This window comes from Vitis riparia, chromosome 1 (assembly GCF_004353265.1).
Source record: "Vitis riparia cultivar Riparia Gloire de Montpellier isolate 1030 chromosome 1, EGFV_Vit.rip_1.0, whole genome shotgun sequence".
Classification (NCBI taxonomy): domain Eukaryota; kingdom Viridiplantae; phylum Streptophyta; class Magnoliopsida; order Vitales; family Vitaceae; genus Vitis; species Vitis riparia.
This window is the reverse complement of record NC_048431.1, coordinates 9,090,434-9,103,790: the sequence shown is the minus strand read 5'-3', so window position 1 is coordinate 9,103,790 and position 13,357 is coordinate 9,090,434. Positions and strand designations below refer to the sequence as shown.

Genomic DNA, 13,357 nt, shown 5'->3' with positions numbered 1-13,357 from the left:
ACAAATGGAGCCAAGCTTCATAACCACGAAACAATCATTCCAAAATTTATCATCTAATATAATAGAAACTACAATTTTTTTTTTTTGTTATCCTTCAAATATCTAAAGCCTACAAAAAAAACTTGTTAGTAACAAAAGCTTCCAAATCATATTTATGATAATGGAGACTTTTTAATGTAATGATGTGGTAGCCAAGTGAGTTGCTCCAAGCCTTAAAAATTTTTGTCCATCCATAGATTGTCACTTTTGAGACATGTCTTGCAAGTTTAGCCACATGGTATAATTTACCAAAATCCTTAAAAATCAAATTAATACAATGAAAGAGACCAATTAATGTGTTTATATTTTTTAGAAATCATTATTCCCCTATCCATATAATTTGTTGTGTCATCAGTGACCATATAAACTATATTCCTTAGACTAACCTATTCAACTATCTCCTTAAATAGTTGAAATAAATTAGTTTAATTTTCTCAATATTTAAAGCATTAACGGATTTCATAAATGTTATTTCTTGGGCTCAATAAAAAAGGAAATTGATGAATGTTCTTTGTCTATTATTTGTTTAACCATCACCTCTTATTATACATCTAACTTTTGCCCAAATTTCATGATAAGAAATCACAAGTTGGACCCTTATATCCAAGACCAAATGCAACTATAACGTCTAACATCGGTTTGAAGTAGAAGAAGTTCATAGTATTAGTAGGAATACATACATTATAAAAGAATCTTCTAATAGCCATGTCTACTCTCCAAACAACTTATTTATCGACTATTACACTCTTAATTGAAGGTTGAACTCCTTGAGTACTTCTTGGTACAAAATACTTATCCATTAATTTTTTTTTTCTTTTTTCACTACTTATCATTATAGAATTTTGCGTTTCATCTACCTTTTCTTCATATCCTCGTATATCTTCTTCAAACTATGATATATTAGGGTCATATGGATGTTCATATTCATAAGTCTCTTAAGCCATATTTTTAGATTTCACAAACTCTTACAAATAATTTTTCATTTGAAATGTAACATCAGGAGAAATCGATTTACATGATTCAATATTATCTCTCTTTTTAACAAGATGTTTTATTCTATGAATTCCCCCCACCTTTCACAACTTTTTTGCAATACAAACTCATGAGAGCTTTCTTTCAATTTATATATATTTCTTCATAAACATTTTCTCATGGAGAGTCATTGATGCCTTTAATTGATTGTGAATTTGTGGTTGAATTTTGAGTAGATGATGGTATTAAGTTTGATTCCATTTTTCTAAGACAAAAAGTAAGCAATTTGTAAAAAAAGTTAAAATTTAAATAATCGATAAAAAATAAGTAAAAAGTATGCTTTTGAAAACAATAAAGACTAGTAAAGCAGATATCTTAGGGTTCAAAGGAAAATACAATAAACTAGAAAATTTATTTTAATTGAAAAAAATGATCAAATTATTGAATTTTCATTTGCCATTATTAATTTTCTAAATTTGTTCTCAAACTCTTTGTAATTTTTAGAATAATAAAATCAAGTTTCCATTTCCTTCATAAATGCATAATTCAATAATTGTATACTTGTATAATTGATTAATTTTAAAAAATCATAGTATTAATTTTTTATAGATGTATATTTTATTTATTGATTGCTTTATATTAAATTTTTCATTAGTTTGTACTTTTGAACAACTTGGTTGATACGTATTGTAGCTTTAAAACTTTGTTGTTACTTATAGGACATGTACTAGAATGATTTGAAAAGGATATGATGTTTTTTAGCAAATTAGTATCCTTAATATTTTCAAAATAGGCGTAGTTATTTTTATTTTATACTCAAAAAAATAGAAAAACATGTTTAACAATCACAAAGTAAAAAATAATTTTTTATTTTTAAAAGGAGAAAATAAAAGTATTTATTATAATTATTTTTTAAAACAATTTTCTGTTATTTAAAATAAATTCAAAAACATCTTTTAATTGTTTTTTTTCTACTTGTTTTTTGAAAACTATTTTAGAAAATAATTATTTTTAAAATATATTTTAAAACATTAAAAACAAGTTAAAAGTTTTCAAAATATCATAGAACAAGTTTTAAAAACCATATTTAAAAACTATTTTTAAGAACTGTTTTAAAAAATAGTTATTAAGGTGTTTTCAAATAACTTTTTTTTTAATGGTTTTTTTTAATTATTTTTGCTTATAACTATATATAAAAAAATTAATTATATGAATATAGAAAAAAAATATTGTATATAAAATTTATTTTCAACAAATATTAAAAAACATGCAAAAGAGATTAACAATATTTTATTTCACAAAACATTAAAAAATGGTTTTTAAAATATGTTTTCAACAACCGTTTTTTAAAATTGTTTTTTGAAAACACTTCCCAACGAGACTCACCGGACTCGGCGATTAACCGTTACATAAAAGTAAAACCAACCCAAAACAAAACCAGGAACTCCAAATCGGGTTGGGAGCTAATCCATAATCCATAGGGTGGGAAACTGGGGGCCCACTGGAGTTGGGAAGCAAATGCCAAACGAGAGAGGCCGAACCCAAAGGACAAAAAACACATGGCCAGAGAATGGGGGGAAGTTGACATTTATGGATAAATGCAAATAACAAACAAAATATTTGGACTCTTTGACTCCCTTGAGATGCGTGATTTCCATTGGCTGGCGTTGACCTGGCAGTTGACATCACTCTTTTTTCTTCCCCCATCATTTCGACTCCTGCACTCACGACCCGCTTACTGGACATTGTTTGTTACCTTCGTTTCTTGGATTCAAAACTCATTTCCCTTCATTTTTTTTATTAAATAATTTGAAAATATACAATATTTTAATTGATTTTCTCTCATATAAAAAATTATTTTTCTTAATTTTTTTTTTCTTTCCTTATTATTCTTCAAAATAAAATATATATAAATTTTTTTTTTAAGATTTTAATAAATTTAGTTTCAAGTTTTAAGATTATTTTAAAAAATAATTATACTAATACAAAGAATAATTGAAAATTAAACATAAAAATTGTTTTTTAAAAATATTAAAAACATTTTTAAGTTATTCGCACATGTTTTTATTTTAAAAAAAATAACACCGGTAACTACAAACACTAAGAGCAGAATATCCCAAACAAGAAAAATGTGGTGGAGGTATCGTGCATTTCACAGTAGGTCGATGGCAAGTGAAGTGAAGCCAATGGAAAAAATATCCGAGGAGTTAGGTGAAATAATTGATGAAGAAATGGCAGCATGCATGCAGCAAAGAATATAATTGAATTGAAAGGGCATAGAGCCATAGACCCTTTGGTATATTCAAGTAAACTCAGTACCGCTACGATTTTTAGGTTTTAATGTGTTGAGACCCAAAATACATTTTTGAAGAAAAAAAGAGTGAGAATAGTATCCTCTCGAGATATTTGTGAAAATAGTCTTTTTTTATGTGGATATTTTTTTTTAGTATGATAAATTACCATTGGTGACGGTGATTTTAAAAATTTTAGAAATACCATAGTCACATGCTATGATTTTACAATTTTTTTCAGAACCATAATTACTAATTGTGATTTCGAAAATATTTTTAAACCACATTATGTTTCAATGGTTAGTATTATAATTTTAAAATTATTTTAATTTTTTTTATCATAATAGCTATAAAACCATAGTTAATAATTATGAGTTTAAAAATATCCTGAAACAGACAACGGTTTCACAAATGTCTTAAATCAAAACTCGTTATAATTTTTAATAGTTAGTATTGTTATTTAAACTTTTTTTTATAACCATAGTTAGTAACTATGGTTTAAAAAATATCATTTAAACCGTACCGTTATAATTTTCCACCGTTGCATTGTATTGTTAGTTTAAAATTATTTTGAAGATTATGCTTTTTAGAATATTTTTAAAACTACAATTATTAACTATAATTTTATAGTTATTATGGTAAAGAAGATTTTAAAAATAATTTTAAAATCACAATATTAACCATTGAAAGTTGAAATCGGGTATGGTTTAAAAATATTTTTGAAACCATAATTAGTAATTATGATTCTAAAAAAAATTATAAAACCAATTTATAATTATGATTTTAAGGATATTTTTGAAACTTTTAAAACCATTTCGTTATGAATGAAGGTTTTTTACCCTAAAAATAAAATTCACGTGGATAATAATTACGTGGATAGAAAACACTATTGTGAAAAATATTTCGGGAGGGACACTATTCCCACTAATATTTTTTTGAAGAATTATTTTAGACTTAAACTCAATTTTAACGTGAAAAGGGAGGGTCAATCGGAGAGATACACGGAGACTGTTTTGGGAGGGGCACTATTCCCACTATTTTTTTTTTGGAAGGATTATTTTGGAATTAAACTCAGTTTTAACGTCAAAAGGGAGGGTCAACCAGGTCTCCCACAGAGATACACAGAGACTGCCTATGGTTTCGTGCCCTCAACTACTGCTATCTCTCACTCAATAACAATTTCGTGCCCTCAGCTACACTCAATAACAATACCAATATATAATTCTGTGGGTTCTACACTCATGAGTCATGACCACTATAAATAGCTAGGGTACCCGCATTGACCACAAGCATTCAGTATACTCAGCACTACCTCTTGGAAAAGCTTGTTGTTAAAGGTGTAGTAGTGCTGATGGGGTTTTGCTCTCTCTCAACCTTGGCCATGGCTGATAGGCATGGTGAGGATTCTCCATACTTTGCTGGTTGGAAAGCCTATGATCTCAACCCATATGACCTACTCTACAACCCATCTGGGATTATTCAAATGGGTCTTGCTGAGAATCAGGTAATTGATAATTAATTTCTAGCTGGTAATGTATTTTTGTGAGAGGGGTTGGGGATTGAATTAGCTTTTGTGTGCCTTTATAGGTTGGGACTGACCTATTAGAAGAGTGGCTGGAGAAGCATTCTGATATCCCTACATGGAAGGGCACTCTCACAAGCTTCAAGCAAACTGCACTGTATCAGGATTACCATGGCCTAGCTAATTTTAGAAAGGTAATAATCAAATGTGATGTTAATGGTGTCTGGCTTGTGAAGATGTTAAATATTGTGGATTAATAATGTGATGCAGGCACTAGCTAACTTCATGGCAGAAGTGAGGGGAAGGAGAGTGAAGATTGATCCAGATATGATTGTTTTAACAGCCGGTGCCACCGCCGGCAATGAAATACTCACATTTTGCATTGCTGACCCCGGAGAGGCCTTGCTTGTCCCAACCCCATACTATCCAGGGTAAGCCTTTGCATATATTTCTGCATGAGTGATATATCCTCTCATATGGATTCAGTGCCTTAACTTTTTTTTGTTTTGATTTTTCTTTTCCAGGTTTGATAGGGATTTGAGGTGGAGAACTGGAGTGGATATAATACCAGTGAAGTGCTATAGCTACAACAACTTTGAAGTCACACTCCCAACCTTAGAAAAAGCCTACCAAGAAGGGTTAAGCAAGAAGCAGTCCATAAAAGCTATTCTCATAACCAACCCATCAAACCCTCTAGGCCTCACCATTTCCCCTCAAACCCTCACCAAGATACTCGACTTCGCTGCTGAAAAATCTCTCCATGTCATTTCTGATGAAGTTTACGCTGGAACTGTGTTTTCTTCTCAGCCCTTCACTAGCATACTTGAAATTGTCCAGAGCTCAAACAAGTATGACCCGGAAACAGTCCATGTCGTTTATAGCCTCTCCAAGGATCTTGGCCTCCCGGGCTTCCGAATTGGCGCTATCTACTCTTCAAACCCCAGAATTATCACTGCATCAAGGAGAATGTCAAGCTTCTCTCTCATATCCTCCCAAACCCAGGTGCTGCTAAAGTGCCTTCTTTCCGACTCTGGATTTATCGCAGAGTATCTTGCTACAATTAAGGAGAGACTGAAAAGGCGACACGGGGAATTCAAGAGGGGGTTGAAAGAGATAGGAATCGATTCCTTGGAAGGTAATGCAGGTCTATTCAGCTGGGTTAACTTGAGGAATTTATTGGTTTGTGATAATTGGGATGGAGAAATGAAGCTATGGAGAGTAATTCTTGAAGAAATCGGCTTGAACGTGAGCCCAGGATGCTCATTCCACTGCGAAGAACCGGGATGGTTTAGGGTTTGTTATGGGAATATGAGCGAAGATGAGATGAATGTTGCTCTAGGCAGGATAAAGGCATTCATGTCGGCTGGTCGAGCACAAGAAATAGCAGTACTATCCATGGGGAAAACTGATGCATTGGCGGCAGCGGAGGGGTCCAGTGGGGTTGCGGCCGCAGCCTGCACATCACTTGGGTTGGATGCAGGTGATCTACAACCAGAGCCACTTGCTCACTGAAATATGATGCCATGGTCTGAGATGTTAGTTGATCTGCATAGCTTATCCGTTTGTTTATTTAACTAGTATATTTTGGCACTCAGAATCTGTCTTTGTGAAGAAGGCTTGGTAGAGTGATTGTTTTGTAGTGAATGTCAATAGTTTGTGCTCTTAGATTCTTTGTGCATAAAAGCGCTGCAGAAGAGGGTTGGCATATTTTATTTTATTTTATTTTAAATTTCTGAAGACTGAGGAGCATCTTCTTCCTGAGATAAATGGTTTAGTTGAGATTGTGTGGACCAGCTATGTCTTCCTTATGGGCACTGAAAAGGTGTTTGAACTTCTTCTGCTTACAATAACATATTCACAGGAGATCACATGACCGCAGTGTGGGCATCTCCCCTCAATCTGAATGCCAATATCACCCCCATAACTTCACCAAGATGATGGAACAACAAGCCCTAGCTTTGTCCCTCCAACTATCTTTTGGTTTCTAGTGATGTTAATTAATTAACTCAGCTCACCATTTATCTGTTAAACCTATACCCGTATATGGACAGACAAAATTTGGATTTATATCCAACAAAACAAATGGGAAAATGTAAATTACAGAGAGATGATTCAATCCCATAACCTCCTATAAAACTAAGCTATGATAACAAATGGGGAAAATAGCTTGAACCCATGACCCCCGAAAGCACCAAAATCTGATAACAAATGGGGGAAAATGCAAATTATGGAGAGATGACTTAAACCCATGACGTCCTGTAAAACCAAACTTTAATGCCATGTTGAATTACTAATTTTCCTAAAAAGGTATTAAAAGAATGAGAAAAAAAATCTATAACATAGGGTTTGCCCACATAAAATGTAGATGGTTTTGCTTGTGGCTATTGTTTTTGGGTATATATGTGTTGTATGTTATAGTATTATAACATTTGGATGTAAGTCTCCCTAGATATATCCCCGAGTTATTCGGATGTCTACCATTGAGTTAATCTAAAGTTTTTTAAAATCTATTTTAATAATGACAAAATAAAGGATTAGAAAATTATATAAATTGAAAAACATTTTTGGAAGCTCAAGCATAATTTAAAAATCTTGATCATGCTCCATTTTAAAAATGTTTTTCATCCTAAATTTCTATAAGTGGGCCTTCAAATACAAAAATTTTGTGAGATTTATAGGCTAAATTGATAAAAACCTATTGTTTTTAAAGCGTTTTTCAATCCAAAAAGGTTTCCAAAGTAAAAAAGAAGGGCACATAACCATCCGGAGATGATCATTTAGTGCATGAAAGTTCACATCTTAAGACTTTCTAGTATAAGCAATTGATTGGCCAGTAAACCATTCCCATACTTAGAAGGGTACGTGCACAATTTAGGGCAACAAGCAGTGCCCATCGGTTGAGTTGCTGATCAATTGCTTGGTCAATATAAGCGTGCAAGAGTTTGACCGGCCATTTAGTCTCTCAATGGTCACTTGCAAGCTTATGGACATCATTTCTAAATCTTTCAACTCTTGAATGTTAATTCTATCGATTATTAAGAGTTTTTAATAATACTCCTCATGTGCATTTATTTCAAAATTTGCAAATTTTCCTTGATTTCACCTTTGAGTCTAACTACTTTCTTCTTTGTGATATATTCTAAGCCAACTCTTATAATCTATCACTTGTTGTATCTCTAGCTCTATGAGACACGGTTTTCAAAGTATTTGGGAGAATACTTAAAAGCATTTGAAGAGTTTTAGTTAAAGAAGTTCTTGCTATATATATAGTGGAAAAACCTCCGAATTTAGGAAGAAGTTGGAGTGAGTAGACGTAGCTAGGTAGTTGTCAAATTATTATAAATCTTTGTTCACAGCTTCTCTCTCTCATGCTTATTGTTTACTTTATTGTGCTACTATTCAATTAAGCTCTTTAAATGTGTAGTGAATTCTAGCATGTTTAAAATTTGACCAACACCCAATTAGCAATCTTCTTGATATGTATAGTCAAAGTAGGTTAATTAAACTTCACTTAAACATGGATATCCATCCATTTATGAAAAATGTGAATAAAGTCTTTCTTACTCTACTTTTTGACAAAGGTATGCACTTGGATAATTGATTATTTCACTTCTTTTAGAAGAAAGAAGGTAGTTTTCTCTATCATAATAATTGTGCTTAGACGATCCTTCAAAGTCGTTACCCTTATTAACACGATATCTTGATGCCAACACACATGTATGAGTTGGAAGCAGGGTTTAAAATGGACTTTACATCGAGTTTTTCAAAACTAATTCAAGGTTCTTTGTTTGATAGTTAGAGTTAAGCTTATTGAAGTGGGATAGACATGAGCTCATTTTGATCACAATGAGAGATAGGAAATTATAGTGATTTGTGACACATATCATCTTTAAAGGCTTTTGCGTCATCTTTGAATGATTAATTAATATAAAAGTGACTATTTTCTAGCACTCTAAGAAGACTCAATTTTTTTACCAAATGAAATTCTTGATCTCTTTGACTTGATCCTACTATCTCTCTTTCTAATTCCATTGTCTCTAACGTTGTTTCACTCTCTTCTCAAACTCTTAAACTTCACCTTCACATTTAATTGATGTTCTACTATAGTTAAGAATCTGATTTCAACAAGCTTCATGTGTTAATTTAGGATTATATTTTAAAATTATTTTTTTATCTATGATAAATAGTTTGATGTTGATTAAAATTAACTTATAAGTTATTATTTGAATCAAAGGAAACTGAATTTATAAATTCTCTATTATTTAATTAATGGTCTTTCTATTTGTTAAACATAAGAATTAAAATCATCAAATTCATTAACCTATTCAAGGAAAAATGAGAATGAAAATAAAATATTCATTCTTGTTCTTTATTCCTGGATACCAAACATTGTCTTAATTTATTTTATCTTATTTGCCTATGATAAAATTGACCTGTCGTGCCTAGATACCAAACATTCCCTTAATACATTCTATCTTATATCATTTGCCTATAATAAAATTCACCTATATATATCACTATTATTTTATGATATATTTTATAAATATTTTTAGTTTTTTTTTTAACTAAAAGTTCATCTATTTTTTTTTTACAAATGAGTGATATAGAAAAGAGAAGAAGATGGAGGATAAGAATAGTTTTATGGTTTATGGGTGAGTACGTACATTTAAACTTCTAGAGCATATATAGAAAAATAGTATACATGAACTTTTAGAGTGTACATGGAAAAATGGATGGATGATATATTCAACTATTTATCCTATTCTATATTTAGTTGGATACGATAAAATAAAAGTGATGATATAATTTATTTTATCTTATCGTCAAACAAATATGAAATATGATATTTTATCTTATTTCATATCCTATACCATGTGATATCTAAGCCCAAATATGACTTAAAAAATATAAGATATAAAATTACAAAAGTATATAACCATTATTTCCTTGTATTTTATTTTTAAAGTAGGCTTTTAATGTACCACATTTGAGTTCTGTTTATTTGATTAATAGGATCATTTAAGGCATTCATTTTGAAGAATGACCTCCCTCTTTTAAAATATGAAATACAATTTTTTTGGATAAAAATACTCTTCAATAATTTTTAAATTCCAATCTCTCATCATATATATATTATCTTTTAATCAAATATTTCTTTAAGTTACAATTTAATAAAGATATCAACAAAACCCCAAATATTTTTGGTTGAGAAAATCCAATTACTTATCCAATATAATTTGTAAATTAACCACATTTTGCAAGCTCTCTATTGAAATTAAAATACATAGATGATTAGTTCATTTCACTATTTTTTGTAAGGTATTTACTTCTAGCAATTAAAAATCCTACATTAATTGCTGCTTTAACTATTATTGAGGTTGATAAGATTATGAATAATAAAATGGATACTAAGTAATGTCATTGAATTACATTTAAACTGTGTTTGTCACTTACTCAAAGTGCTTTTAATAGAAGTGTTTTCTTTAAAAATTTTTTTAGAAAAATTGTTTTTTTAGAAAACATTACAAACGATTTTTTAATACTAGCTAGAAGTGATTTTTTTTTTTAGATTTAAAAAGTGTTTCTTTATTTATTTATTTTTTTTCAAAAACACTTTTTTGGCTAAAAACACTTCATAAAATTACTATGAAATGAACTCTTAGCTTACTTCTTCCTTTAATTTTTTGGTTTTCATAGGTGATGTTACATTTATATTTTCAAGTCCTATTATTTATAATCTAATAATATTTATTTATATTTTTATACCTTAATTAATTTCATTTGCTTATTGTTTTTATATATCCTAATTCTTATTTTTATGTATATAAAAAAAACCTCAATTAGACCGACATACATAACGATGACGATGACGATGACTATGATGACGCTAAGTTGTAAAACTTTTTATTGAAGTTAATGATCATAATCATGATGAATTGTAATATCTATCATTTGAGATGAGAATGAAAAGTGATGATGAGTTGTAAAATTTTTCCTACACAAATATTGAATCCATATGTATTTATGTAATTAAAGATGATGAGTTGTAAAATTATTTAATTTTACCATTGTTCACCATCATCTAAAATCAAGACTATATATGTATTTGAGTAATTAAAGATGATGAGTTGTAAAATTATTTAATTTTACAATTGGTTACCATCATCTAAAATGCAGACTATGTATTTGTGTAATGAAAGTTCGATTTATAAAATTTTTACATCTCATCATATTTAATTACAAAAATACGTGTGGATTCATTTGCATATGAAAAGTATTCATTCTCATATGTGTTTTTGTAATTAAAGTTCGATTCATTTACATATGAAAACTTTGCATAAAGATATAATCGTGTTAATAATTAATCATCTTTTTGCTAAAAATAAAACAAAAAAACATTTGTAGAAGGAATCCAAATGCTTAATTACTCTCCCCTCTCATATTCTTGAATTATTTACCATTTTTAATCCAATTGAAAATATTATGGTTATGTTTGGTTCCCGAAAAATTTAAACAAAAATGTAAGGGAAAGAAAATAGAGATTAAAAGTAGAAGAAAAATAAAAAATAGGTTCAAATTCAATCAATTATTTTGAATGCTCTCCAAACTTATTCATTAATTTCCCTCCCTTATACAAAGATTAAATAATTTAAAATATATAAATTCTTGATGAATTTTAATTAAATTTGATTTTCTTTTGAATTTTCCACAATGAAATCAAGTATTAGAAAACCATTTTTTGTAACACTTTTTTTTTTCTTTTCTTAATACTTTTCGACAATCAAATATAGTCTATATGATCGGTCGGGATGAGGGATTGAAAAGGGTTTTTCTATTTCTTTTTTTACCCATCCTTGAGAAAGGGAATAAATTCATCCGGAGAATAAAAAAAGATGAAGATTAAAAAAATTAAAAAATTAAAATTTATTTTCTCCTCTTGTCCCTAATTTTTGAGGAACCGAATAGATATTTTCCATTTTATCATCAAACAGACTAGCATAACAAAAGGGAGAACTTTTATTTGTTCCTCATTGTCTTTAGATGAACCTGTTGTATCATTTTCTATTTAATGACAGTGGATGGAGAGGGAAGAAAATCATGAAATTAGTACTAAATGGAAGTGAAATTCCATTCTCATTCCATGCTATTATGTATGCAACAAAATGCCAGGAATGAGGGACAAATGGAATAAATTCCCACTCAGCAATTCCATTTCCATCAGACAAACAAACTCATTCATTTCTTTATTAATGGACTTGGTTCCAAGCACATAATGCCAGAGAACTAATTTTTTTGTGCCATTGCACAAAGAGAATATATATTAAAATTGGAAACAACACATTTCACAATCTTGTGAGGCTTAAAACTGAATTGAGCACATCTAGAAAGAGAGCTATGATTAGTACCATAAAGGAAAATTCTCAATACTACTCAATCATGAACATTGAGCACAGGAAAATCAAACAAATCAAGATGACATGAAAGCATGAACAGGTCTTAGACAACCCTTCAAACCAAAAGATGAGAAGCCCATAAAGATAAGAAAGAACCCTTCATGAAGGCAACTTAGGAAGAGAGGGTGGTGGCTTGGTGTTGTTCAACCAAGTTTTACACCAAATAGCACAAACCCTTTGTCTGCTGCCTCTTTTTCCTTGTCATCAGCATCCATTCCATTGTTACTGTTTCCTCCCACACTGATTTCCTCTCCCATATGCTCACCAATGGCATCATTTTCCCAATCGCCACGGTCTACATCTATCATGAAAAATGCACTGTCTTCAAACTCCTCTTCAATTCCACATCTATAAAAAGAGATTGTCTCTCCTCTTTTCAGTCTTTTTGCATTGACAAACTGTTTCCAGCCAGTTGTAAACACAAAGCTCTGATTGCTCTCCCAACAAGAATATCGGAAAGTCCAAGGAATGCCATCCTTATCATAGAACATTAACTGGACAGATTCCACATCTCCTGTAATTGGCGGAAAGTACATCAGTGCATATTCCTTAGGGATGAGTAGCCTAGGGTGCTTGGCAACATCTCTTGGAGTTAGCGCCTTCTTAAAAAGTAGTCGATAAGAGATCCCTTGTTCACACATCGGGTCACTCGCATAGTTCATTATCAATGATTGATCTGCAATGAAAGTTGCAAGGTTGGATGAGTAAGACTTATCTTTAATCATTTTGAAAATCTCACCGATGGAGTAATAGCTCTGGAACATGATCTCTTGGGGGCTGTGATCAGACCAAGGGAAGTTGAGGAATGAATCTCCTTTATGGAGCTTGAGGGCTGCTGTATCATAAGCTCTAGCTGCCTCCTCTGCAGTCGGAAATGTCCCAAGCCAGACAAGCTGGTATTGGATGGAGATCCGCGCACCCCAGTTGCCACTGTGTAGCAAAACTACCCCTCTGAACCTTGAGGAGCGATGATCATTTGGTTGACTGAGGCTGAAGCTGTTGCTTGAGAATGATCTTTCTGCCACCATGCCAGCTCTTGAGTAAGAAATAGTACTATCCATCTCCAGCTCCATGGACAA

The 13,357-nt window shown here is 30.9% G+C and overlaps 2 protein-coding genes across 2 annotated transcripts; one reads left to right on the top strand and one right to left on the bottom strand.

The window, feature by feature from the left end:
• The first annotated feature begins 4,683 nt into the window (after nucleotides 1-4,683).
• On the top strand, nucleotides 4,684-6,336 carry LOC117915440 (1-aminocyclopropane-1-carboxylate synthase 7-like). The gene is made up of 4 exons (XM_034831034.1): nucleotides 4,684-4,806; nucleotides 4,890-5,018; nucleotides 5,095-5,255; nucleotides 5,349-6,336. Exons 1-4 carry the CDS (start codon nucleotides 4,684-4,686, stop codon nucleotides 6,334-6,336), a joined length of 1,401 nt encoding a protein of 466 aa, XP_034686925.1.
• Nucleotides 6,337-12,421: 6,085 nt separating this feature from the next.
• Nucleotides 12,422-13,351, bottom strand: LOC117915429 (AP2/ERF and B3 domain-containing transcription factor At1g51120-like). The gene has a single exon (XM_034831025.1). The coding sequence runs from the start codon at nucleotides 13,349-13,351 to the stop codon at nucleotides 12,422-12,424; it is 930 nt and encodes a 309-aa protein (XP_034686916.1).
• Between the last annotated feature and the right edge of the window lie 6 nt (nucleotides 13,352-13,357).